Below are 26699 nucleotides of genomic sequence, written 5' to 3' on the forward strand. Positions count from 1 at the left end.
ACACCAAGAGTGAACACTAAGGTAGCTATGGACTTTGGGTGATTATGATGTGTCAATGTAGGTTCACCCTAGGTAAAAAAAAAAAAAAAAAAAGTATCTATTCTGGTGAGTGATGTTGATAATGGGGGAGGCTATGCATGTGTGGGGTGGGGGGGCGGTATGAGAAATCTCTGTACCATCCTCCTGATATAAACCTAAAACTGCTCTAAAAAAATAAAGTCTTAAAAAAAAGTTCAACAAGTTCCTTGATCCAATGACACTTCTATTCCACTGGAGGTGATAACTGGTAATTGAACGAGTATTATGTGCTCCGAAGACATTAAAACAGAGAGAGGATGCTGAGAATTCAGTAGGCAACTGCTTAGATAGGATACCAGGGAAGGTCTCCATGAAGAGGAGACATTCCAGCTGAAATCTAAATAAAGAGAAAAGGCCACCCATGCCAAGATGTGGAGGAAAAGCAGTTCTGGCAGAGGTAACAGCGGAGACCAAGGTCCTGAAGCAGGAAGGGGCTCAGCATGTGAGAGGAACAGAGAAAGTAGGTCAGTGTGGCTGGACCTGAGTGGACGTGGGGCTGTGTGATGTTGGAGGAGGGCAGGGACCAGATGCCGTGGGGCTTTTAGGTCAGGCTGAAGGCTGGCCCTTAATCCAAGTGCACCGCAGGGCTCTGAGGAGGGGAGGGCTAAGGCCTGATTTTGATTTAGTCTGAGGTCAGTCTCTCTCAATCTCGACTTACTTGTGGGCCCTCTATGGCGCCACAAGCTTCTTGAAGGTGCCCCCACTTCCTTCCTCATGATAGCATTTGCACAATCTGAATTGCATTTGAGAGCTTCCTGTGTCTCTCAGGAGCCCGGGCAGTGGTTTACCCCTAGTTCAGCCACCATGAACCAGTCATCCCCGGACCTCCCTTCCCCGCCTCCCCTGGGCCTCAGTCTCTGCATCCACAAAGTGGGCGGGTAGAACCAAATGATGCATATGGCGTTTCCGGTCCTATCACTCTAGCTTTGGTTTGTGATTGGAAGAGGATGCAGCAAAAGTGGGATCCAGGAGAGAAACGAAAGTGAAAGATGGAAAACATTCCTCCAGCCTCCAGGAAAGTAGGCAGAGCTGGGGGGGAGGATAATGGGGGGGAGGGAGGTTTTTAGAAAGCTGGCCTGGCAGGGTCCCTGTGACCCAGACTTTCACTTCTCCTAAACACCCTAGGACACCATGTGACTCAGCCTGGCCACAGAAGCAGCGAAAGGGGAAGCTAGGGGCTCCCAGAGTTTCTCAAGGAGCAGAGAGCTGGACAGAGGCTGAGCCCGAAGGGAGAGGGCCTGGGAGGGGCGGCAGGGGAGGCAGTCTCCGGAAGGCGAGGAGGTGGAGGAGACAGCGGGGCGGTGGGGGCAGAGGGAGCCCCTGTGGGAGGACCCTTGTCTCCGGAGTGTGGGCCAGGTGTCACCAGGGGAGGGGACAACGGTTAAGAAAAGAGGACCAACCGGAGAGACCCTCAGGAAAGGAGAGGGAGGGGCAGAGAAGAGGAAAGAGAAGGGTCGGCAGTGAGGAAGGGTGGAGGAAGGAAGAAGAGTTAGGGGTCGGAGGAGGGGAGAGGAGAGAATTAGGGAGCGGGAAGTAGAATCTGGGTAGCCCCAGAGGCCCGAGGGGGCGAGAAAGACACGGAGAGGGGACAGGGGAGCAGAGGGGAAAAGGGAGAGGCAGGGGGACCAAAAGGGGTGAGAAAGGAGGGAAGGGAGGAGAAGAGAAGAGGGAGGCCGCGGGGGAGGGCTGGGGACAGGGTGGGGGTCTGAGAAGCGCAGCGGGGGCCCAGGATGCCCGGGCCGCGCGCCCCAGTGGAGCCCCGAGAGTCGGGGGAGCGCCGGCCGCTGCTGGAGCGCAGGCCGCGGGGGCCCCGACGGTGGTGGCGGGCGGCGGCGGCCGCGGTGCTGCTCGTGGAGATGCTGGAGCGCGCCGCCTTCTTCGGCGTCGCGGGCAACCTGGTGCTCTACCTGAACAGCGCCGACTTCCACTGGGCCGGCGAGCAGGCGTCCCGCGCCGCGCTGGTCTTCCTGGGCGCCTCCTACCTGCTGGCGCCCGTGGGCGGCTGGCTGGCCGACGTATACCTGGGCCGCCACCGCGCCATCGCGCTCAGCCTGCTGCTCTACCTGGCGGCCTCCGGCCTGCTGGCCGCCACCGCCTTCCCCGACGGCCGCAGCTCCTTCTGCGGCGAGATGCTCTCCCTGCCGCTGGGGCCCGCCTGCCCCTCGCCCGGCTGCCTGCACACCTCGCCCGCCCCCTACTGCGCCCCCACCCTCTACGCGGTGTTGCTGCTGCTCGCCCTGGCCGCCAGCTCCGTCAGGAGCAACCTCACCTCTTTCGGGGCCGACCAGGTGAGTGGCGGGAGGGCCCGCCCCGTCGGGAGGCCCGTGGCGCGTTCGTTCGGAGGGAAAGCGATGGACCCGGGAGTCAAGAGGCTCTGGCTGCCAGCCGGCGTGATCCCTCTCCGGGCCCAGTTTCTTGATTTGAAAGAAGCTGTGGGGTTGGGGGTTTGGGGGTGCGGACCCCTACAACAAAAACGATGGCAACAATAGTGATAACCGTAGTTGGCCTTTGACTATGTGCCACTTTCAGTGTTTTAACTCATTTCATCCTCTTAACGACTTAGAAGGTAGGTAGTATTTTTATGTCCATTTTACAGATTAGGACACTGAAGTTTCAGGACATTTATCAGCCTGGCTGAGGTCTCATAGAGAGCAGGTCGAAGAGCAGGGTAAGGGTGGCTGCACTTCAGGCCCCACACCTTGCGCCCCATCTGTGTGTTGTTGGGATCTAGAGGCTGGCGGGAGCCTCTTCCTGCCAGCTGTGCTAGAGGTTGAGTCAGGCCCACGTGTTCAGATCCCAACTCTGCCACTCACCAGCCAGAGGCACTTGGGCCAATACCTTAACTTCTGAGCCTTTTTCTGTACCCTTTTGGACAGAACATGGCACATAGGAGAAATTCAATAGATATTTGTTAAATGAATGAGTAAATACTGTGTAATAACAGTATATAACATGGCTATATATAGCTATGGCTAGTATATAACAGTATATAATATAACGTGGCTATATTTTGATAGCTCTACTCAGCGGGCTATTAGACAGTAATTTTTAAAAATATGTAACGTGACTTGAACAAAACCACATACAGTGTTAATGAGCAAAAGCAATGCAAAATTGCATACAGAATATGATTACAGCCATGTGAAAAGACCAGGTGTCAACAAAAGGGGGAAACAGGAAAAAAATTGTGACAGTGGTGTGATCAGGTGCCACTGGACTAATTATACTTTTTTCCTAATTGTCTGTTTTAAAATGTTCTTTAATTGCATGCATTACAATCAGAAAGGGGACATTTTAGAAGGAATATTGCATCCAGCTGGCATCCACAATCCAGCATCCAACACAATCTCCAGAGTCCTTACCAAGGAGTGACTCATCCAGCCCGTTTGGATTCCTTTGACGATGGGGGATTCAGTGCCCCCAGGACAGCCCTGTCCATTCCTCAGCCACCACTGACCTTCCCGCAGACCAGGAGACCCCCAATATCTGCCAGTGGGAATCTCTCATCTTCCCTTAATTCTGCTCTTTCATTGACATCCCACTCCACCCCCAGGTGCCCTTGACTTCATTGACCTCCAGAGGGCCTCAGCCATCTACTGCCTCCTGTCTGTCCCTCCTCTTGGTGGCAGAATTGGTCTCTCAGAGGCTCGGCCACTGGGTAGCATGGACTCTGGGTGGGGCCAGGCCAGGCTGGAAGGCTGCCTGGGGGTCTGGCCTGATCCCTAGGACAGTTCAGAAACACTAGAATGATTTGAGGCAGGGATGGACATCATTCGATTAGATTTGAGTTCTTTAAAATGGCTCTGGTTACAGGGTAGGGAGTGGATGGGGGTAACACGAGTGGGCACACCAGAGTAGTGAGGGGGCTGCTGCAGAATTCGGGGGGGGCAGTCGGATGGGGAGTGTGGGGGGGAGTGGGTGGCACCATCTGGCAGACAGCCATACCCAGGAACTGAGTGTTTAACACACTTGCTGATTTCAGAAAGGGCCATCCATCATTCTCGACAAAGTGGCTTCTCATTTTGGGAGAGCTCATTTATATCCTGAATGGGCTGCCTGGTCTTCCCCTTAGAGTTGCAATTGTCATATTCATTTATATCCAATTAATAAATGGAGTGCCTGCTCATAATGGGACTTATTCAATTTTCTGCTTGAAAGTCTACAGCAAGGATTCTCAGTGAGTGAGAGGCCCCTCCCTCCTCATCGCCAAGAGGACCCCTCAGAATCTCCAAGGGGATGCAGTTTTAAGCGCACCTGTGTGGACTAAAATTTTACATTTGGAAAATGAACAAAATACCTAGTTACCTTTTTCTTAATGCAACTACAGAAATTAAACCTTGATAAAATCTTAACTAATGGATATATGTATCTCTGGGTGGAAGGAGAATAATGGATTCTGAGATTTGGGGAGTTATTGAAATGGTGATGGAGTACAGAATCATTTATCTAGAGAGGTGACCTCCAGACATCACTGCTTTTAAAAAGTACAGATGCCCGGGCCCTGCCCCAGACCTGCTGAGTCAGAATGTGGGACCAGGGTCTAGGAGAGGTACGGGCAACCAGTGCAGTTGATCCAAGCCAGCAGACCGGAAGGGGGCCTGGGGCCTGGCTGTTGCAGATTGATCCAAATCCTGGGTAAAGATTTTCAGCCCTACTGCCCTTGCTGTGGGGCCCATTTTTTTTTTTCACCAGGCCAGAACCCGCTCTTGGGGCCGTGTCTGGGACCACTTCTGCTTTCCCTGATTATGCCAACTTTGTCTGACTGGGAGGCAAGTTGTGGTGGGAGCACAATGGGAAACTCCATTGGCATCTTCAAACTGCAGAGGAAATTTTCAATTAGACTTCTAACTGTTCTTTCAGTAATATGCACAAATCATGTTTAATAATGTGGAACAGACCTGAGACCTTGACTGGCTTTTTTCTGACTATGAAGGTGACACACAGTATGGATTGCTCAAAGACAAAGAGATAAATCAGCTAGAAATGAACAAAGTGGCACCAGAGACATCTGTTGTGTGTACTACTTAGTGACAATAAAAAAGCAATGTGTGTCAAGGGCAGGAAGAAACAGCTGTGTCAAAATGTCCTGATCATTAACAGGTGACTCCCAAGAGAAGGGTTTATTCATCCATTCAACAAATATTATTGAGCATCTATTTAGTGATCAGGATGAGGAAAGTGCCAGAACGCCCACCCACTGATCCAAGAAGTGTCTCTGTGGGAGAGGGGGTACAGGCACACGGCAGGGTGCCCTCACACCTCCTTGGCCCTCACTCTCACCCTTGCCTGGCAGGTGATGGATCTTGGCCGCCATGCCAACCGCCGCTTCTTCAACTGGTTTTATTGGAGCATTAATGTGGGTGCCGTGCTGTCGTTGCTGGTGCTGGCCTTTATCCAACAGAACATCAACTTCCTGCTGGGCTACAGCATCATCGTGGGCTGTGTGGGCCTGGCCTTCTTCATCTTCCTCTTCGCCACCCCCAGCTTCATTACCAAGCCCCCCACAGGCAGCCAAGTGTCCTCCATGCTCAAACTTGCTCTCCAGAACTGCTGTCCCAGGCGGTGGCGCCGACACTCTGCCAGGTAAGGGGAGGGCTCTGGGTGAAGGGGGCACGTGATCCAGTTTAAAGACATTCTGGATCAGCTCCAGTGGTAGCCCTTTATGATGACCAGCTCCCCAGTGGGCTAGAGCTGCCCGCCATGACTGAGGATGTTGATAGAGATCAGGGTGATGGTGGTGGTAGTGGCAGTGGACTAACTGTGGAAAGTATGAGGATGTTAGTGGTCTTGACAGTGATGGTGGCGATAAAGATAGAGATGATGGTGTTATTAGTGACAAGGAAGATAAACACTGGCAATGGTGATAACCATGGTGGTAGAGTGGTGGTTATGAAGATGATCTACCAGTGAAGGTTGTTGGGATAGCAGTCTACGCTACCTGGATATTAAGTATAAGAAAGGCTAAGATGTCAGCCAAACTGGCTCCCTTTCCCATTAGCTGGCATTCAAGGGAGGAAGGTGCTGAATGGCCTTGCATGTGCACAATGGCTTCCTTTTGCCCCTCTCTTCCCTGAGTTAATTGACTACTTATGCTAAGCAAACCTGTCTCCAGAACCTTGGACCCAGTTACAGCTCCTGTCAGTGGGATCTAGACAGAAAAGGTATAGAACATGCTTTCCCCCAACCTGGTGCATTGCTGTAAGGTTTTGTTCGAATGGTCCATTGCTGCCTAACTAACTACCCCAGAACTTAGTGGCTTAAGCAACCACCTTTTTTTACCCCTCAAAATCCTGTGGGTAACTGGGCTCAGCTGGACAGTTCTGCTTCTTATGATACCACGGGGGGCTGCAGTCACTGAGGACTTGAAAGGGCTAGAACATCCAAGACGGCTCACTTTCCTGGCCGGCAGTCGACGTTGGCTGTCAACGAGGACACCTCAGCTCCCCTTCGTGTGGCCTTGCCCCCCAGGTGGCTGAAGCCTCTCCCGGCAAGGTGTCTGGGCTGCGAGAGGAGGGAGCATTCCAAGAGGGAATGTTCCAGAGGGCAAGAAGTGGAAGCTGTCGGTCCCTTGAAGGCCTTTTGGAGGTTTGGAGTCCCAAAGCATCACTCCTTCCTCATTCTGTTGGTCAGTACAGTCACAGGCCAGCTCAGATTCAAGGGCAGGGCAGCAAAAATCCACCTGTTAGTGGAAGAGCAACATCACAGACTGGGTGGGGAGAAGCTGATGGTGGCCGTCGCACCACACCGGTGTCGTCCCTTTCGGAATCTCAAAGGACGGGGCAAGGCTCTTGGGCAAGTAGGGATTAGAAGTCTCTCAGGACAAAGGGCAAAGGGTAAAGGGTAAAGGTTGATCTTTCCTGTCTCCTAATAATGTTCCCTCCACCCCTACCTCTCCATCCCTTGTTCTGTAGGGAGAGGGCTCCCATGTTGCCTGTTGAGGAGGATGGACTTGGAGACCGCACTGGGGGAACTGGGGTGTCTCAAATTGTGACAGCCTCTCTCTCTGAGTCAGGCACGGACTGGGGCTTCCCTGGTTCCCATGGCACATCAACACTACGAGCCAAAAAATCCCCCAAGACTCTGCTCGCCACAGCCTCTGGTCTTACTTTCCCCAGGACCCGAGAGGCCACAGCTCTAGGATGGAATGGGTCTTGATCGCCAACTCTGCCACAGGGATGACAGTGATAGTATTGACAGTGGCAGTGCCAGCACTGAAAAAATAATGGTGATAGAATGAGAACTCCACGGAGGGGATGGCTTTGGTGATGGTGATGACCATGCTAATGGTGATGATAGGGATGCTGGCATTGGTGATGATGGTGATGACGGCGAAAGGGATGCCGATGGTGGAGTGGAGGACATGAGGGTGGCGATTTCCGAGATGATGTCTGTGATAGCCGGTGACAGGGGAGTGGGATTAAAGTAGGGGATGATGGGGGAGGTGGGAAGGCGGCCGTGGTGGTGGTGATGGTCGCAGCCATTTTATCTGCTGCCTCTATGGCCCCTCAGAGACCCTCCAGGCGGCCAGCTGCTGCCTGACCAGAGGTCTCCCCAGCCTGGCCCTTCCCCCCAAGAGGACATCGCCAACTTCCAGGTGCTGGTGAAGATCTTGCCCGTCTTGGTGACCTTGGTGCCCTACTGGATGGTATACTTCCAGGTCAGCACCCCTGCCCTTTCGCTCTGGGGAGGCTGGCTGACCAGGCCCCTCACTGGTCTCATCTCTCACGGTAGATGCTCAGGGTATGTGGAAAGGGGGAGGGGCTCACAAAGTGAACTGCTGCCCCGTAGCAGCTGGGGTGGCGCCTGGCGCTAAGCCGTCCCAATAATTACACTCTCTGGGTGGTAGAGCACAAGGAGCTCTGGAGACGGGTCTGAGGCCCAGTGATTGAATAAGTCACCCCATCTCTCCGGGCCTCAGTTTCCTGTTAGACTAGAGGCTCTCACAGTTCTGCAGCATTCAGATTCTCCAACTTGGCAACGGAGGCCCAGAGAAGGTGTGTCGGTTGCCCGAGGCCCCACAGCAAGTTAGGGGCAAGCTCAGTGCCTCGAGTGCTTTGCAACAGCGGTTCCCCACCCTGGCTGCGCCTCAGAATCCCCTGCAGAGCTTTTAAAAAAATACAGATTCCCAGGTCCCACCGCAGACTACCGAAAGAGAATTGCTGGAGGAGTCTCTAGTGTAATAAACTTCTCAGATGATGCAGACGCTCAGCCAGGTTTGAAAACCGCTGCTTCCCGCCCGCTCCCCAAGGGGAAGGTTACTGCAGTGAATGTGTGTGCGGGTGTGTGGAGGGCGGGCTGCAGCCTAACCCCAGCCTCTAATCCCCAGTCCACAAGGTCACTGCCTCCCACACACACTCTGCAGGAACCTTGTTGCGAGCTGCAGAGGGTCAGGGTCATGCAGGGCCAGCCTGCTACTTGGGGGTGGCACAGAGGCGGAAGGTGTCTATGATGGGACACGTGTGTCCATGGTTGATCCCTAGTCGTACCAGTTGTCTGAATACTGACATCCTTCCATACCAGTCAGCAAACAGCTGCTGCCCTGAGCAACCCAAGTGCCCTCCTCTGGCCCCAGGCCTCCTGTAGGATTCTCCCAGACCCCCCCCTCCCTCATACAGCAACTAATGGGATAATGGCCGGTATGGCGGGGCCCCCTGGAGCGTGCTCCTGCTGCTGTCCGGGGCCACTCTGCTGGGTCAGTGCCTACGCGGTCCCCAGTTGCGTCAACCTGTGGGGCTCAGCTTGGCCTCAGTGTCAGATGAGCACTCCCTGCGGGGACAGCCATGCATTATCTTCCCCATGTCAACAAATATTTATCCACGCTTACTCCGTGCCAGGCCCTGGAGACAAGAATGTGGGCCAGACCAGCTGGGCCTGGGCTCTGGAGCAAAGCGGCACGCACAGCCCTCAGGCCTGGGAACAGAGCAAAGGAAGCTCCTGGGGAGGGAGGAGGGTGGGAAGGTCACTTTCCCCCTGAAGCTGGGCGAGGGGACAACCGCCCAGCTGCCCTGTGCTACTGCGGAGGAATGCCTGCCTTGGAGCTGGGAGCATCCTGGGATGGAGGAGAGGCGGCCAACTCTGTTCCAGCCTCACCTCCAGCTCTCTCGGCAGATGCAGTCCACCTATGTCCTGCAAGGTCTTCACCTCCAAATCCCGAACATCTTCCCAGACTACCCTGCCAACAGATCCGCGGCTCTGAGGGCCCAGGGCGGTGGCTACAAGGTGAGAGACACACGTGTTCAGCCCCCACTTCAGGCCAGGCTGGGGGCTTCCTCCAAGAAAAGGAGGAAATGAAGCTGCCACCACACTCCCGTCCCCCAGCGGCACGGCATCCTCGGGATACAGGAAACGCACCTGGAGGCCCAGACATCCTGCCAAAAGGCTCAAGTGCATACAAGACTTCAGGCCAGCTTCACTCCCACCCACTGCTGCTCTGAAGCGGGCCTCACTGCCCAGTTTGCACCAGGTCCTCAGATCAGGCACATTTGGGGGCATCCTCAACTTTACCTTGCTCCCTCCCTCTGTGGGACTCCTGGATGCTCAGATCTCTGCCTTTCACCAGGACTTTCCAAACCAGTTCCTTGGCATTTCAGAGACTCTTAAAATCAAAGATCTTCAGAACTGGCAGATAAATGACATATCTGCTACTAGACCTCCCTTCCTTGCCCATGGCAGACATCACTAATCGATCATGGCATTCTTTCATGCTGAGCCCATGAACATTCCAGGCAGCCACTACCAATTGATAGAAGTTAAAGGAACGTATTTGCCATCCCTGATCTAATCCATCCCCTAGTTACCCAGCCGAGGAGTGTGTATCAGGGGAGGGGACAGGACTGACTCTGGGTCACCCAGGGACAGTCTGGATGGAGTCCAGGTCTCCAGACTCCGGCCCAGAGCTCCTTCTGCTCTGCTAGCCTGCCTCTCTTGGTTCCTTCTTTCCCAGATCCCAGAAGCCTGGCTCCTCCTGGCCAACGTCGTGGTGTTGCTGATCCTGGTGCCTGTGAAGGACCACCTGCTCGATCCTTTACTGCTGCGCTGCAAGCTGCTTCCCTCGGCTCTGCAGAAGATGGCACTGGGGATGTTCTTTGGTTTCACCTCGGTCATTGTGGCAGGTATGTCGGCCTGAGTGGAGGGCCTTGGGAAGGGGGCTGGCCTTTGTCTGGGGCTGGGGGGAGGCTGGCTCCACCAGGGGCTGATGCTGAAGCTGTGGGCCTGGGCCAAGTACACCCTCCACCCGTGGGTGCCAGTCTTGGCTTCTGGAAGATGTGAGCTGAAAGAGACCCTCCTCCTTGAGTCCATCCTCCCCTCATTTTGACAGATGAGGAAACTCAGGCCAGGAGAGGAAAAAAGATTTTCCCCAGTGGGATGTAATCTTCCTGAAGGCAGGGGATTTTTTTCTTTTTTATTCACTGCTATGAATAATGCACACGGGTGCTTAAAAAATGTGTTGAATGCATTTTCCAAAGACACACAGCCATTTAGCAGTTGGGGGCCATTTTTCAAAAAGTATCTATTATTTATTCTCTTCCCTCTTCCATTTCAAAAGGATTTGAAGCCACTCATAGGAAAGAAGCTCTGGTAAAGAAGTCTTGCATGCTACTGCACAAACCTCAGCCCTTTTCACTTTGTGACTTAACGATCCTGAAGTTACTTAGTGTCTTTGAGCTTCATCTTTAAAATGCGGAGAGTAATTCATTCAGACCCTGTGCAGAGGCCAGGCTCTACCCTCCTGGACTGTGGTCTAGCAGGAGTGTTGTGAGGATTAAACAAGATGAAGTTGGTAAAGCACCCAGCACCATGCCTGGATCACAAGTAGGAACCAGAGGAATTAAAGCTCAATTAGTATTGTGTTGCAAGTATGAAAACCAAACTAGATTCTTTTTCAGCTACATGCTTTAGTGCATTTTGTCCTATTTCATCCTCACAATAATCCTGGGATTTTTATTCCTACTTCTTGCATAAGAGAACTGGGTCTCAGAGAGGTTAAGTGATTGGCCCAAGATCACACAGCTAGCCAGTGGCAGGACCAGGCTTGGAACCCAAGTCACCTAATTCCATATCTGGTGTTCATTCCACTAGAGCACAGCTGTCTCCTAAGCAGTGAAGGGGAAGGAGATAAACTAAACTTGAAAGCCAGGTTAGAAACGCTATTGTAATACTTGATGCTGCAGTAGAGGAGTCATGTGATATCATGGGAATGGGGCTGGCTTTGAAACCAGACAGGCTGGGGTGCAAATACAGCCCCAATTACTTATCAGCTGTGTGACTCAGGGCTGATTACTTAACCTAAATTTCTCTTTCTTACTTACAAGAATGCATATTAAACGCCTCGCCTATAACAGGCTCTCAATTAACGAGAGCTGTTACAGTTGTTGAGTGCAAAACCTAGTTCTGAGCTTCCTAGCAGCCAAGGCAAAAAGGGAAGAACTGGAGGGCCAGTGTTCTTTTCCTTACATGCTGCCTAGTCAATGACTGGCTACTTAGTGAACACCCACTACATGCCAAGCTCTGTCATGGGCTAAGCTGCCTACTGTGGGCCTGACTGTAGCCCCTCTCCCCACCACCAGGAGTCCTGGAGATGGAGCGTTTAGAGTACATCAGTCACAACCAGACGGTGTCCCAGCAGATCGGGCAGAACACATATTATGCAGCACCACTGTCCATCTGGTGGCAGACCCCTCAGTACCTGCTCATCGGGATCAGTGAGATTTTTGCCAGCATCCCAGGTACGCTGGACCCCTCCCCTACTCTCGCACGGGTGATGGGCTCTGCCTGGTGGTGCCTCCAAGTCAGAGGTCCCACGGGCACAGCCTCTGGAGCTTGTCTGCATGGAGGAAGGCGGGGTTTTCTGAGCGGGGCTGCAGTCACCCCGTGGGGACTTATCAGCACTGGTTTGTGCCAGGCACTGCGATAGGCAGTGGGGATTAGAGGTGAACAAGACATTTCCCATACCACCTTCCCCCACAGTCCCCCTGGTGCCATGTTCCCCACCCTCTGTGACTTTGCGGTTGCTGTTCCCTCTGCCTTCCCATTTCCCAGATTGGAAGTGAACTCCCATTTCCCCTTCAATTCCCAGTCTAACTGCCCTCTCCTCCATGAGGCCCTCTCCAAGGCCTCTGGGCAAAGGCGGTCCTCTCTGTCTTCCCTTTGTTCATGTGGCCCAGGGCAGAGGGAATGGGGCGGGGGAGACACTGGGAGATTTCTGAGGTTGAATCAAAATGATTTGGTGATGCTGCTGAAGGTGGGCAGAGAGGGTGAGAGAGAAAGAGGATGAGGACGGGGCTTCTGTCACTGAAATGGGAGACCCAGGAGGAAGGGGAAGAGGGGAGACAGAGCAGTGTGGGAGCACCCAGGTGGAGGTGTTCAGGGGGGATGAGCAGGGCAGAGGCAAGGGGTCACCCAGGGGAAGCCAGGAGGGAGGCCTGGCTGGGGGAGGGGAGGGCTGTGGCCCAGCAGGCTCTGCTCCTCCACCAGCCCCTTGGGTCGTCCTTCCTCCCTCTCTGCAGGCCTGGAGTTTGCGTACTCAGAGGCCCCGCGTTCCATGCAGGGCGCCATGATGGGCATCTTCTTCTGCCTGTCTGGGGTGGGCTCGCTGTTAGGCTCCAGCCTGGTGGCACTACTGTCACTGCCGGGGGGCTGGCTACACTGCCCGGAGGATTTTGGTGAGTGTGGGGGACCTCCCCGGGAATGGGACATGGGTGGAGGGCGACTTGGAAAGGTGATGGCAGCTGCCAAGTGCTTTGACCCCAGGCAGATGGAAATGGCACGCTAGACTCAGAGCAGGGCTCTCGCCCAAACCCGGCCCAGCGCCCACAGCATGGTCCTGTCCTGAGCCTCAGGTACCCTAACCGCCCAAAAGGAATCAGTGAACTCAGCAGACCTCCAAGGCACCTTCCTGCTTCCGGAACTCTGCCATTCTGGCTAAGGGTCACCTTTCTCTGTGGTACTTATGATGCTTTAAGCCCCTGAAAGAACAGCAAGCTACCAGGGCATTGTAGACGCCACAGGAGACACCTAGGGCAGCCCGATGCTAGTGGGCTATCTGCCCTGTGTTTTCAGACCCCACCCACTGCCCACTTTGGCTTCAGCTGCCAGCGCTGGGGGATCCCTGCCCTGACCCGAATGCCAACCCCTCCTTTCCCCAGGGAACATCAACAAATGCCGGATGGACCTCTATTTCTTCCTGCTGGCCGGCATTCAGGCTGCCACGGCCTTGCTGTATATCGGGATCGCTGGTCGCTATGAGAGGGTGGCCCAGGGCCCAGCCTCCCAAAGCTGTCCCAGGAGGGGCAGTGGCTGAACACGGCCCCCACTCCCCCCCTTGCCTCTCTCCCCCAACAGACAGTCACAGGCCCAGCTGGGGTTTCCTTCTCAGTTTATTCTGTACCCAACATTAGGATGAAATGGTTCTCATAAATAAGGGCCCTGAGCCCTTCCTCACGTCCATGGTCCATGACAAGGGGCAGGGCAGCGGGGGCCTGGGTGGGAGTCCTTGCGAGGGACCAGGCAGGGGACTCGCATCGACCAGCACCAGAGGACGAGCAGGAAGCTGCCCAGGCCAGAGGCCGACGGCGCCGGGCCAGGCAGGCTGGGGAGGGTCAGGAGCTGCCCCGGATCCGCTCCATGTAGCTGCGCAGCTCCTCGGGGTCCTTCAGCCCCATGTCCTCACACACCCAGCGGATGTCCTCCTCGCCCGCCACCAGGATGGACTGCACGGCAGGGGCCCCCACGGGCTCCTCGGGCAGCTGGGCTGGGGGTGCTGGTGCAAACGTCACAAACTCTACTCGCTTCCGCCGCCCCCCGGCTTCCTTCCTGGCCAGGGTGCTCGAGGAGCTGGTGGTGCCCCCAGCAGGGGCCTGGGCCAGGGTCAGGGCCTCCCCTCCTCCCCCACTCTCGCAGGGGCAGCCCCCCTCCCCCTTGGGCAGGCCAGGGGACTGCCGGTCCAGCTGGCGGCTCAGGTCCTCCTGGTCAGTGCCCAGCCAGACCCAGTTGTGGGGCTGGGGGGAGGCAGGGTCAGCAGCACCGTCCGGTGGCTCCTTGCGCTGGTAGCGCAGCATGAAGACCACACCATTGACCAGGAAGATGAGGATGGCCAGACAGAAGATGCCCAGCAGGGCGTACATGCCCAGCTCTAACTCGGTGACCCGCTGAGGGGCGGGGACCATCTCCTCCTCTTCCTCCTCCTCCTCCCTAGCTTCTGCCTTCTCCTTCCCGGCCTCCTCCTCTGCCTGCTCAAACTTGTACCTCACATCCCCGCTGCCCCCCACACTGCCTGCCGCCCGCCGTTCTCCACCCACGCTGGCCTCTGGGGCCGGTGAGCTCTGAGCTGGGCTGGATGGGAGGGCAGGGGCTGGGGTGGGAGCAGGGGACAGCCCTAGCCAGGCGGTGCCAGAGGCCAGGGGCACACGGTGGCGGCCCCGGCGGCAGGGCTCGGGCGGGTGCAGAGCCACATGCAGGGGCAGCCCCTTGACGCCCGCCCCACTCACCACCACCCCGAGTTGGGCACCCCGCTCATAGGCTGGCAGCACAGCACCGGGCTCCTCGGCCGAGACGGACAGTCCCAGGTCACGGTGGTTGTAGAGCTCAGCGGGGGCCAGGGTGTGGTCAGAGAAGGACAGCCACAGGGAGAGGGCCACCTCCTGTCGGGCACACAGACACAGGCAGAGACACGCGAGGGCACGCACGCATGCACACAGAGACCACTCCCACAGAGACAGGCCACACGGAGGAGGAGAGACCAGAGAGAAAACAGACACAGGTAGAGGGACAAAACACAGGGAGAGAGGGGACATGCGTCAATCACCTGTCTTCTACTCAGCCCCGGGGTCTGAGTCATCGGGAGGGTCCTCAGTTAGAGCCATCTAATAACCTCCCACTGCCACACTCCAGCCAGCCACTGCTTGATCACCTCCAGCCGCAGAGAGCTCACTACCTTACAGGGGTCAGTCCTCATCCTGAAAACCCTAAGGTGAAGGGTGGAGGTACCTCCCATCCCCCTGTTATCAACCCCCAGCTGGAGATGTTGACCTCATCCCCCTGACCCCCCAGCTGTCACCTGCTTTGGGGCAGGAAGGGCTGACTGTGCCCAGCACGTGGCTGTGACCTCCCCGGGGTGGGCAGTGCCCCGGCTTAGGGCAAGTGAGATGCCCATCACTGGCTGCACCCGCAGCTCCAGCACCGAGACCTTGTCATCCGTCACAGCCAGCACCTGCTCCCCCAGGATGGAGTCAGATAGCGGGGAGCGCACCTGAGGGTGAGAGGGAGTTGGAAGTGGGGGGGGGGGCCTCGTACACAGACAGCCTCCGCCCTCTGAGAGCCCAGCACCCTTACAAAGGGATCTGGTTTGTGCTCCCAGCATCTGCACAGGCTGCTTTCCCACCTTTGGCACCTCAAGACCTGGCTCCCACATACCCAACCCCAGCCCTTCATACTTTGAGGACTTCCCCCGTTACACGGGCCGCCCTATTCTGACCCAATCCCCAACCCCCCTGGGTTCATACCTCCCCAGGTACACCCTGGGCCTTCCGACACTCTTCACACCTACCCATTAACATTATGGGAGTCACCTACACCCTTTTCAGGCCGTCTGCTCACCTCGATGGAGGTGACGCCGGGCTCCCGGCCCACCAGGACGCGGCCTCCCTCCAGCGAGGCTACGCTCGGGTCCTGCACGCGGGCGTGCGGCGCCACGAGGTGGGACACGTCCAGCAGCCAGTCCGGGCCGAGCAGGTGGGTGAGGCGGCGGCCGCCGTCCAGCGGGTGGGCCGCGAAAGGGACGAGGAAGCGCACGCCGGCGCGCTGGTACTGCAGGCGGCAGCCGCGGACGCGCCGCTCGGCCTCCTCCGCCCCTGCCGCCTCGGGCTCCAGCACCCTGCGGGGAGCGGCGGCCCGGGGGCGGGGCGTCAGCGCGGGCCCCGCCCCTAGCCGGCCGAGGGCCCCGCCCAAGGGAGGCCCCCGGCTCCTAGTGGGCGCACGTTTCCCAAGCCCCGCTCGCAGCCGCACCTCCGTGGTCAGGTCCTTCCACCTGCAGGCGCCGCGCCCCAGTCCCATTTCTGACTGGTGCCTTTGCCTAGGCATCAAGCCGCTCTCGCCCTCCTCTTACTCCTAATTGGAACTCTGGTTATGCGTGACGAGACCCTCTCTTATGGGGGAGACCCACGGTGCTTACTCTCTGGAGGGCCTGGGAGCTCAGATTCCAGAGGCCTGAGGCCACCTCGTCCTTGGGCTCTGGTGGGATCCCCTCAATATTTACTAAGTGCCATCTTAGGCTTTGAGGACACAGCAGGGAACAAAATAGACAAAATCCCTCCTTCAAGGGCTTACATTCTAGAGGAGGAGTGTGGAGGGTAGTCAGACCACAAACAAGATTAATCAGATCACGTGGTATGTTAGAAAGTGATACGTACTATAGAGAAATAAGGCAGGGAAGGAGGAGAGGAGTGGAGGTCGGCAATCACAAACAGCGGTCAGAAGCTGGGTGATGGGCGGGCAGGGGGAGAAGGAACCGCAGGCAATTGGGCAGTTTTTCAGACCCCAGCTCGGGCTTATGGCTGTGTCCCCTGCACCCTCAGTCCCAGAGCGACTTCGCCAAGGCCTGCCAGCTTCCCCAGGGCTCCACCTACCCTTCCGCTGGGCCAGGTACCCTCCAGCCTCGGACCTGCTCGAGGGTGGTGTCGGTGAGTTCGATGCGCAGGGGCAGCAGCGGGGCCCACACGGTCAGCCGCAGCGAGGCCCGCAGCCGGCGCCACCAGAAGTCCACCTGCACCCCCTGAGCACCCCGGCTCTCCTTGCCAGCCACAAACACAGCGTCACAGGCCTCGGACACCTGTGGGAGGGCAGAGGACAGGGGGTGGGCTCAGCCACCCGGGACAGGTATGGACCGGGGGGCATCTCTTGACCCCCATACCATAAGAAAGGGGTACGGTTGAAATTCATTCTGTATTTTTCTGTAATGCGTGTCCTCAGATTAAGATTTCCCCATGCAGCCAAGATCCATTACCCTGGCAGGAACAGTCCTTCCCTGAGTTCACCTGGGGCTCAGCTGGGGGAACTGGCTATTTGCACAGGACAAAATCTCCTGGCAGAGGAGGGTTTGAATCCACAACTTTGGCTCCTCGTTAGTGCTGGCCTCTGGCTTTGGTGCTGGAGCCACCAGGTACGAGTGGGTAGGCAGAGGCTGAGGGCAAGGCAGACCTATCTGCCTATCGGCAGACCGTGAACCCTCAGGTAGGAACCACTTACAAAGAGACAAAGTGCTGGCACAGGTAGCCAAAGACACCTCCACTCAGGCGGCCAGAATTTAGGAAATGCAGGCTCTGGGCTTCCCCTCTTAGGGGAATTCAAAATGGGGAGTGTTGCCCTGCCTTTTTTTTAACCTCATGGGTCATTATGAGGCTCCAATAATAATAGATGTCATTATTTTTACCATTCGATAATGATTATATTGTATTATGATTGTAACAGCAATAGCTGCCGTTGTTCAGCCCCTGGTCTCTGCTGGATACTGTCTTAGAGTGCTTTTAATTCTTACAACATCCCTAAAATAGATTCCCATTTTAAAGCTTAGGAAACGGAGGCTCAGAGAGGTTGAGACTTATCCACAATCACACAGCTAGCTGATAACAAAGATGGGCTTCAAATGAAAACTTTCCCACCATAAAGTACATGCCCTTAACTCTCCCACGTCAGTTCATTTGCCAGTGCAGTAAGAACGTGAAAGTGCCTAAGTTGGGGGTTTGGGGGTTGCACAGCTCCCACTTGACTCTGGAGAGAGTTGGTGGGACCAAAGCTGTGGTTCCCCTCATGAGGTTACTGGTGTCAAGAAGAAGCTGTTCTCTTGGGGACCTGAGTGGGGAAGGAGGAACGCTGTGTGCGCCACGCGTACACAAACGCGTACGTGCCACTCACCTGCAGGACCTGTATGTTGGCTGACTCGCAGCCGATGTGCTCTGTCACCTCCACCAGAGCTCCGCCACTGTCCACGGTGACAAGGCGCACAGGGACGTGCCGCGGCACTCCAGTCAACGGCGCCGTGTTCACCAGCTCCTCAGCCTGGGGGTGCAGGAGGAGCTCAGCCCCAAGCTCTTCACCTCCCTTGGCCCCCAGTCTGTCTGGGAAGAGCTGGGGACCCCTTACCTTGGCCAGTGGGACGAGGGCTCTTATGTCCCGCTCCGACACCAGGATCTCCCACACCATTTTGTCCTTCTCTGCTTCGGGGGCCTGGCCTGGGTACTCCAGCTGCCATGTGACAGGGCGAGTGACCGCCATGCCCCCACTAGTGCCATTCTCCACCAAAAAGTCCACCCACAGGAACTCGGACAGTTCAAGGGGGCTGCTGGCCAGAAGAGAGAGAATCTGAGTGCTTGAGAGTGGCCAGGCACTGTTGTGAGCGCTTCCTGTATTCGTGACGTAGGTCCTACGATTATCCCCATTTTACAGATGAGCAAACTGAGGTCTGGAGGTTATGTAACTCACCCAAGGTCACACAGCAAAAAGTGGTAGGGCTGGGATTAAACCCAAGCATCCTGGCTCCAGAGCCCAAGTTCTTATCCGCTCAAGATCCATGGAGCCACTTTACCAACCCCTAGAATGCTTGCTGGCTCTCCTGCCTTCCTGGGCCCCCTGCACTCAGGCCTCTGTCTTCCACAGCCATTGGGGTGGCATGAAGCACCAATGTCAATTTTTACCAAGTAGGAAGATTCACTTCCCAGTCCCAGAACTGGCACTTGACACCTTGAATAATAAATAACCTCACGGTTTCCTTTGATCAAGCACCTACTATGTGCCAGGAACCAGCCTAGACGCTTGCTGGGTGGTACCTTATTTTCACAAACCCTAAGGGATGCATCATTATCCCCATTTCACAAGTGAGGAAACAGAGGCTCTGGTGGGGTAGGGCTTGCCCAAGTTATTTATCCAAAAAGTGTCAGAACTAGGATTCAAACAGGGGCTACAAAGCGCATGGCCTTGACCCAGACTCAGGGCATGAATAAGAAGAGTTCATAAGTGTTAAGAACTGCAACTGGGCTTTTGGAGGAATATTAATGGCCGGGAAAAAGGGACCCATTTGGTGATAGTGGGAGGCAGGGTAGCTGCAGTGAGGGTTGTGACTGGGTGGCCAGGATAGATTGTCATCACCTGGAATAAGACTCATAGACACTCACTGTTCCTGGCACGTACCTGGGGATGGATAAATAGTAGCTGAATGAACAAAAGATATATCTGCTTTGTGCTGCTTCCTCGAAGGAGTCTGCTCTTGTGCCTGCCTACATGGGAATATGGGGGCCGGCAGCCCCCTCCCCTCGGGCCCCCTAAATCTGCCCACTAGCACTCTAGTACCATCCCTCCCTGCCCTACCCCTCGTGAGAGGTAAGTACCCACCTGGAGTCTGGCCCCGCGGGCCTGTCCCGGTGGCAGGTGATGAGGGTGGTATGGTGCTTGGAGCCCTTGAAGCGGTCCAGCTTGGCAGTCCAGAGGGCTGGTTGGGCTGGGCGGGCAGCTTTCACATGCAGCCCCTTCTTTACCTTGATCCTGGGGAAGGGGACACAGGTCCAGTTTGTCAGGGGGGTGCTGAAGTGTGGACTGGATCAGAGCGGGAAGATAAGGGACTCCAGTCTGAATCTCCTCCTCGCCATCCTCTGACCCACAAGGACCGCATCTCATGGCAGGTCCTCCCACACAGCTCTCACCCATTCAAAGACCACTTATGACTCCCCACTACCCACGAGGTCAAGTCTTAGCCTGGCATCCGAGGCCCTCCAGGGTCTGGTCCAGTTTCTTCTTTGGCTCTCCATGCACTCTTAGCTTTAGCTGCACCCAAAGTACACGAGCACGATGCCCTTGAAGCCTCTAAGCCTTTGCTCAGGCTGTGCCTTCAGCCTGGTCTGCCCTTCCTTTCTTCACCTGCTCATTCTTCAAGTCTCCAGCAACACAGATACCATTTCCTTTATTAAGCTCTCCCTGTGGCAGGATGAATTTCCCCTGCCTCCACCCCCCTAACCCCAGCCCGTGCAGCACTTTGTACCTTCATCAGAGCTTATAATCCAGTTCATGCCCGTCCAATCCCCTTCCCTACCACTAGGGGTCCCTTAGTGCCAGAGGGGGACAGGGCCTTGCTCTTTTCTGAAGGTCCAGAGTGGAGACACAGGGATTGGCATATTTTAAGTGTCTAGGGAGATCTAACAATGATACGAGTGAGAGAGGAGGGCATGAGAGACAGGGAGATGGGACAGGCACCTGTGAGACACAGGGATGGGACACACACAAACCCGATTATGGGATAGGCAAGTCACGCTCTGCAAATCCTTGGCAGTAGTAAGACTGGGGTAGGGGGGACTTCCCTGGTGGGGCAGTGGTTAAGAATCTGCCCAGCCCAATGCAGGGACACGGGCTCGAGCCCTGGTCTGGGACGATCCCGCATGCCACGGAGCAACTAAGCCTGTGTGTCACAACAACTGAGCCTGCGCTCTAGAGCCCCGTGAGCCCCAACTACTGAGCCTGCGCACCACAACTACTGAAGCCCGCGCACCTGTGCTCCGCAACAAGAGAAGCCACCACAACGAGAAGCCCGCACACGGCAACGAAGAGTAGCCCCCGCTCGCCGCAACTAGAGAAAGCCCGCGTGCAGCAACAAAGACCAAACGCAGCCAAAAATTAATAAATTAATAAATTAATTAAAAAAAAAAAGATTGGGGTGGGGGACGGCTGGGGGTGGGGCACTTCCTGAAGAAAGGGACAGGAAGGAGGGCCTTCCTATGGGGAGGAGCCAGCTCTGTCCAAAGGCTAAGGACCCATGGTGAGGGTGGTAAGAGGGAAAAGATGCAGATGAATGGGACTAGGGCAAATGCCTCGGCCGGGGCATCCCAGCATTAACCACTCCCAGGCACCGCACTTCCCAGTTTTTAAGCTCTCTCCCGTTTCCCCTCCCTGGAGCCGCAACTGCCCTGTGGGCAACGTTAGCCCACTGGACAAAGGAGTCTCAGGGAAGTGCCAGGGGAGGGGAGCTTCCTCCTTCTGATTCCAAGTTCAGGGCTGTGCCCAGTCGCCGGGTCCTGCTTGCTGCCAGGGCAATCACAGTGCTTGGCCTGGAGGGGGTATGGCGGACCCATGTTTTGCAGAGGTCAAGGATTCCACTAAAGACCCCAAGAGGAAGAGGTACCTGCACAGTCTTCCTGCAGAGGTTCCGGCCTCTGACCCGCCCCCAGGGGCCCGGTGCTCACCGCAGGGTCAGGACGCTGGCTGTGAAATTGTGTTGAAGCAGGAGGGCGGCACTGAAGAGCTGACCGGGCCGCACGGGCATGTCAGGCACCCGCAGAGTCACTGCCTCATCCAGGGGCACCTCTTGGTACTGTGGGGGGTCCGCGGGGCGCAGCTCCACGTCGCCCACTGGGAGGGCCTGCTCCCCAGGGTCCTCCTCACCGCCGGGGCCGCAGCCCCCAGGGCCCTCGGCTGCCGGCTCCAGTGTGTAGGCCAGCTCGGCCCGCGTGGCCGAGCCCTGGGAGAACCAGTGGGAGGGGAACTCCATCTCCACTACACAGGCGCCCAGGGATGGCTGCAAAGACACAACGGCCATGGTCAGTGTACACAGGCGGGGGAGGGGAGTCCCAGCACCCAGGGCGGGAAACCCAGAGCTGCAGGGGTCCATGAGAGCAGGGCCAGCGCGGGCCGCAGACGCATCCCACGTGACACAGCCAACTGGCAACGCGACCGAGGCTAGGTCTCAGAACGCGTCCACTGGCCGTTCTTCCACCTTTGGGAACAGCCTCATTCCAGAGGGAACCAACCCCAACGCCTGCCCCTAATCATGCTCCAGGACCACCCTGACGACCACTCAGAATCCTCAGGCCTCTCAGAATCCCACAGCCCACAGAACACCTCTCTCCAGTGGAATCCTGTGCTAGACTGCAAAAGAGCAGAAATTGCAATAATAAAAGTAATGCTAACAATAATACAAACACTCACTGAGGGATTGCTCTTGTGCCAGGAATTGTGCCAAAAGCTATTCTTGCACCCATCTCATTTATTCTTTATTCCAACTCAATATGAGGTAAAAACTGTTATTATCCCATTTTACTGATGAGGAAACTGAGCCTCAGAGAGGTTACATTACTTGCCCAAAGTCATGTACGATGGACTGAACTCCTTAAGGGGCCCTAAATAAGAGGGACCCGCGAAAGCCAGCAGAGCAGGAATGGAGTCAGGTGGTCCATGACCTCCAAACCTCCCAGGAGTGGTGAGCCCTCTCTTCCCTACTCCGGGACCACCCTCTGGTGGACACAGCAGCAGGGCCAGCCCAGGTGGGGCCCTCCCACTCACCTGGAAGCGGCAGGCTTGGTGAGCAGTGCCTGCAGGGTGTGTGGCGTGGAGCCGGGCACAGGGCAGGCTGCCAGGCCCCGGGGGCCAATCCTGCCCTTTGAGGTGGAAGAGGACGCGGGCGTGGGGCTCCGCTGGAGTCACAGCCACTTCCACTGACACGGCCCGCACGTCCCACGGGACTGGCCGTTGCTGTGGCTCAGTGACCCGAGGAGGGACCACCTGGAGGGAGAACGGGGGTGCTCAACAAAGCAAGGGGTGGGGAGAAGCAAAAACTCAGGCTGGCAGGAGAGAGCCTTTATGGGCCTCCTTTTCCCCCTCTGGAAAATGGGGAGCACAGCTAGGGCTGAGCCACACACAGCAGACCTTGGCTCTGAGTCCGGTTAGCCCAGGAGACTCTGGTGGCCCCTCCTTACCTGCTGAGTGGCGAAGGGTGGGTAGGAGGCCCGGAGAAGTGGCTGGGCCCTGGGCCAGGGCTGCAGGAGCAGAAAGGTCTCAGATCGGGAGCCCAGAGAGGAGTTGGCAGGTGGATAGCGGCCCACCTGCTGCACACGGAAGTGCTCGGGGGCATCCAGGAGCTCCAGGGCCGCCGGCAGGTAGACTGGGTCCAGGGGGTCCTGGTCACACTCCACTGAAGAGGGAGAAGGGGGAGGGATGGTGACAGCTTTAGAGCAGGCAGGGGCTGAACTCAGCTTTGTCCTGGGGCACAGCAGTGGTGGGCGATGGAGGAAGAAAAGGGTTGTAAATGTCCCATCCTCCCAGGGTGTCGGGGGGAGTCTCCCCATTTCACAGATGAGGTAACTGGGACCAGGATTTGAATCTACATCCAGGACTGACTGCCAGCTTCTGAGTCATTCCTTCTTCTGCCTTCCACAGATCCAGGCCTTCCTCACGCCAGCAGAACCTTCTCAATGTCTCCTCCTCTCCCATTCCTGCCCCCTACCTACCTGCCTCTGACACCAAGGCATTTGCGGGGTACAGACCTCCCAAGACAGGGTCTATGTAGTAAAAGATGGTGATGAGGTGAGCTTTGTAGAAGCAGAGACCCTTTCTCAGCCCCTGGGTCCTTGGCCAGACTTGGCTGGGTATCCACACCCCCTCCCGCTGCATCATCACCATGGCAACCTTGCACTGGTTTCCCGAACTTGCTCCCTTCTACCCATCCCAACTGGGTACTGGAGTGCAAGTCTAGGATGGGGGAGGGGGGTGGGAACCATAAGCTTGGGGAGAGAGTCAAAGTATTCAACCAACAGTCAGAAGGGCAAAGGACCCCTAAGACCATATTTGCTTTGTATCAACTGACTATTAGTTAGCCCTAAAAATAATAGTTAACATTTTTTGACAGCAAGCTGTATGTTGGCTACTATTTTAAATACTTTACATGTATTAACTCTTTTGGGTTTTGTAATAGCTCTGAGAACTAGGTTCTATTAATATTAATCCCATTCTATGGTTGTAGAAAATGAAGCTGAGAGGTTCAGGGACTTGCCTGGGGTCCCACAGCAGGAACGTGATGGAGCTGGGAGTCAGAGCCCAGGCACCAACCATTACACACCCTGCCTCTCCACCCTCCACCTCTCTCCACCCTGTGCTGCTTTCCACCGTGCGCCCTGTGGGCTTCATTCCCTAGAGTGTGGGTCTCTCCTCCTCTGCTGGGCAGCGCCTCCCTCCTCCTTCAGGGTCAAGAGTCATTGTCACCTCCTTCTTAAGGAAGCCCCCTTGATTGCTTGCCCTCTCACCAGTCCCCTCAGTCTTCTGCACCCCTGAATTAGTTATCTTCCTGTCTGTCGGCTGGGGGCCTTGTCTTACTCATCCCAGCAGCCCCCGTCCCTGGAGAGGATGTCCTGGGAGCCTGGAGACCTGTGTTTACGTCCTAACTCTTCCTCGGTTAGGCTTGGGTCAGTCGTTTAACATCCTGGAGCCTCAGTTTCCTCACCTGTAGAACAAGCGAGCACGGTGTCCACACGGTGGACAGGGGAGGGCTTTGTAAACTATGGTGCGCTGTCTGGAGGAGGGATTATTGCTGCTGCATAATAGATGTGACAAGGCTTTCCTCTTCTCTCTGTGTGAGGGGTTATTAGGGCTCCTGCTGGGTCCCCTGGGGAGAGGAGCAGGTGGCTGAAAGCAGCCCTAAAGCCAGTTCGCTCGCTCTCAGCCCCACTGCTGGGCTGGGGGACGTGATGGTTTCAACCTCCTTCTAGACCCTCCCCAGCAAGGAGCAGGTGGCTGAGAAGCTCCACTCCCCGCGCCCCCCACCCCGAAGTGTAACAGGTGAGTGACTATGGCTCCCTGGGGGCAGACCCTGGCTTCTGGTCCTTCTCCTACTCCATATACTCCACTGCCTGGATAATTACAAGATGCTCTGTGGCCTGGCTCCCACGGACTCGCATCACTCAGAGCTCAGCTCTCTTGTGGGGGGAGGGGGGCAGGGAATGCCTCGCTCTCTGTGGCATCATCCACCTAGCAGCCTCAGCCCGCGCCAAGGGCAGCCTGCCTCCCACGCAGGGGCACAGGGGAGGCGGTGCCCCTTCCTCCAGTGATCCCCATACTCAGGAAGGCACCGATGAAGTAATTCCAAGGTCAAAGAGCTCCTTGGGGCAGGGGGAAGGCGGCTGCGGATCTCGCAGGTCCTGGGCAAAGGGGCTGCTTCCCGTTCCGTGGGGGCTGGGTTGATGGTTGCGGGGAGGAGGCCAGGAGCCACGGGGCTACAGCTCTCTGTACCGCAGATTAGGGAGCTGGTGCGTGCGGGGCAGGGGGCAGCCAGGTTAGACGTCGCGACTGGAGGGGAAACTCGTGGAAGGTGCGGGGACACGGCGAGAATGGGGGGATGACGGTGAGAGCCCGGGGACCCCGCTGGCCTTGGGTCAGGAAGAAGTTGCCAGGTTATGCAAGTGAGGAAAGCCATAGAGGCGCGAGGCTGGGGGCCAGATCCCAGGGGTAAGTCCTCTCCAACCCTCAGGGCACGCTGCGGGGCGACCCGGCTCGGGGTTTAGTCCCAGAACTCGCGGGTTCCCGGCTCCCGAGCATCCCTCGCGCTCGGCCTCTGCTCGGGCCCGGCTGCCCCTCGCCCCGCCCCGCCCCTCCCCTCCCGCTGACCTCTCACGACGTCCAGGGCGAGGGCCACCAGTAGGCAGAGCCAGGGGCCGCAGGGCCCCCGGGGAGCCGCTGCCGCGAGCCCCGCCATCCAGACGTTCATCCTTCCCACGCAAGGCCGGGACTAGGCGGGCGGCTCAGGTGGCCGCGGTCCTCCCGGCATCTCCCGGCCCGACCGGGCCGGCTGGGTCCCCGCCGCCCGCCAATCCGCGGGCCCGCCCGCCCCGCGGCTGCAGTTCCCAGACAATAGAGCGGGAGCTAGAGCTGGAGCAGGAGGGTGGGAGGGAGCGAACGCGGCTCACGGGCTGCCCCTCAGCCCCGCCGGGTCCTAGTGCCCTACGGATGCCGAAGCCCCAAGCGCCCCTGTGCTAGAGGTCGGGCAGAAGGCCACTTCCCCGGGGACTGACTTGCCTCTGCCAAAAGGGACATGACGACGTGTTCGGTTCGCTCCCTTTCGGAAGCTCCTGACCAATGAGGAAAAAGCACCTCCTCTGCCTCACCCCCACCCCACAAGCAGCTCTCCTATAAAGGCATCTGACACTTGAACCAGAACCAGAATTCGGGGTGGGGGGGACGTAGAGAACCGAGCTCCGGGGTGGAGAGGGGATGAGAGGGGCCAGTAGGGCCAGGTGACAACTGCTCTGACAGAGGAAGAGCCCCAGATGCAGGCAGCCCCATCCCTGGGAGAAGTCTGTGGATCTGTGAAGAGGGAGGGCTGCTCTCTTTGCTGAGGGAAGGCCTGCCTCCCAGGTCCGGCCTCTCGGCGCAGCCTTGCTCGCCAGGCAGCGTTGGGAGAGATCCAGAGCGGGGCACCTGGCTGCACTTTAGCCTTTCCTGAGCGGCTTAAAAAGGAAAAACCACACCCAGGCCCCTCCCCGAAATGCCTGATCCAATCCATGGGCCGGGTTGAGAACCGCGGCGCAGAAACTCCTGTCTGGTGGGGAAGCACAGGCAAGCCTCTCTCTGGCTGGGGGCCAGCCTTTGCCACTCCTGCACACAGGGCTGGACGGGGTACCCTCCTCCCCCTCCCCCACAAGCACACTACTGCCACAGAGCTGGTCAGTTCCTGGAAGTTTGGTAACAGGGGCTCGTGCCCTCCTCATTCCTCACACCCCTGGAGGCAAGGGTGACTGGTAACAGCCTTCTTTCGCACTCCCTTCCTTTCTCCCAGCTTCGCACTACCTGACACCTGCAGGGAGAAGTCCTGAAAGCTGAGC

General features: G+C 56.9%; 2 protein-coding genes across 4 annotated transcripts; one reads left to right on the forward strand and one right to left on the reverse strand.

Moving 5' to 3' along the window:
* Positions 1–1761: 1761 nt before the first annotated feature.
* SLC15A3 (solute carrier family 15 member 3) lies at positions 1762–13520 on the forward strand. 2 transcript variants are annotated; one of them, XM_082341194.1, is made up of 8 exons: positions 1762–2366; positions 5372–5661; positions 7588–7735; positions 9187–9297; positions 10022–10190; positions 11646–11804; positions 12585–12740; positions 13224–13520. In XM_082341194.1, the coding sequence occupies exons 1-8, from the start codon at positions 1809–1811 to the stop codon at positions 13376–13378; spliced, it is 1746 nt and encodes a 581-aa protein (XP_082197320.1). In that variant the 5' UTR covers positions 1762–1808; the 3' UTR covers positions 13379–13520. The 2 variants fall into 2 exon arrangements, with proteins under 2 accessions (XP_082197320.1, XP_082197321.1); XM_082341195.1 differs by lacking the exons at positions 11646–11804; positions 12585–12740; positions 13224–13520 and adding an exon at positions 10625–10773.
* Positions 13437–25860, reverse strand: TMEM132A (transmembrane protein 132A). 2 transcript variants are annotated; one of them, XM_082341101.1, is made up of 11 exons: positions 25486–25860; positions 22806–23020; positions 22393–22611; positions 21297–21628; positions 19459–19608; positions 18214–18412; positions 17986–18129; positions 16701–16903; positions 15673–15949; positions 15134–15325; positions 13437–14717 (listed from the first exon to the last, which is right to left on the reverse strand). In XM_082341101.1, the coding sequence occupies exons 1-11, from the start codon at positions 25583–25585 to the stop codon at positions 13677–13679; spliced, it is 3072 nt and encodes a 1023-aa protein (XP_082197227.1). In that variant the 5' UTR covers positions 25586–25860; the 3' UTR covers positions 13437–13676. The 2 variants fall into 2 exon arrangements, with proteins under 2 accessions (XP_082197227.1, XP_082197228.1); XM_082341102.1 differs by having other exon boundaries at positions 18214–18409; positions 25486–25858.
* Positions 25861–26699: the final 839 nt, after the last annotated feature.

This window comes from Balaenoptera borealis (genome assembly GCF_965194805.1).
Source record: "Balaenoptera borealis genome assembly, chromosome: 11".
NCBI classification, from domain to species: Eukaryota; Metazoa; Chordata; class Mammalia; order Artiodactyla; family Balaenopteridae; genus Balaenoptera; species Balaenoptera borealis.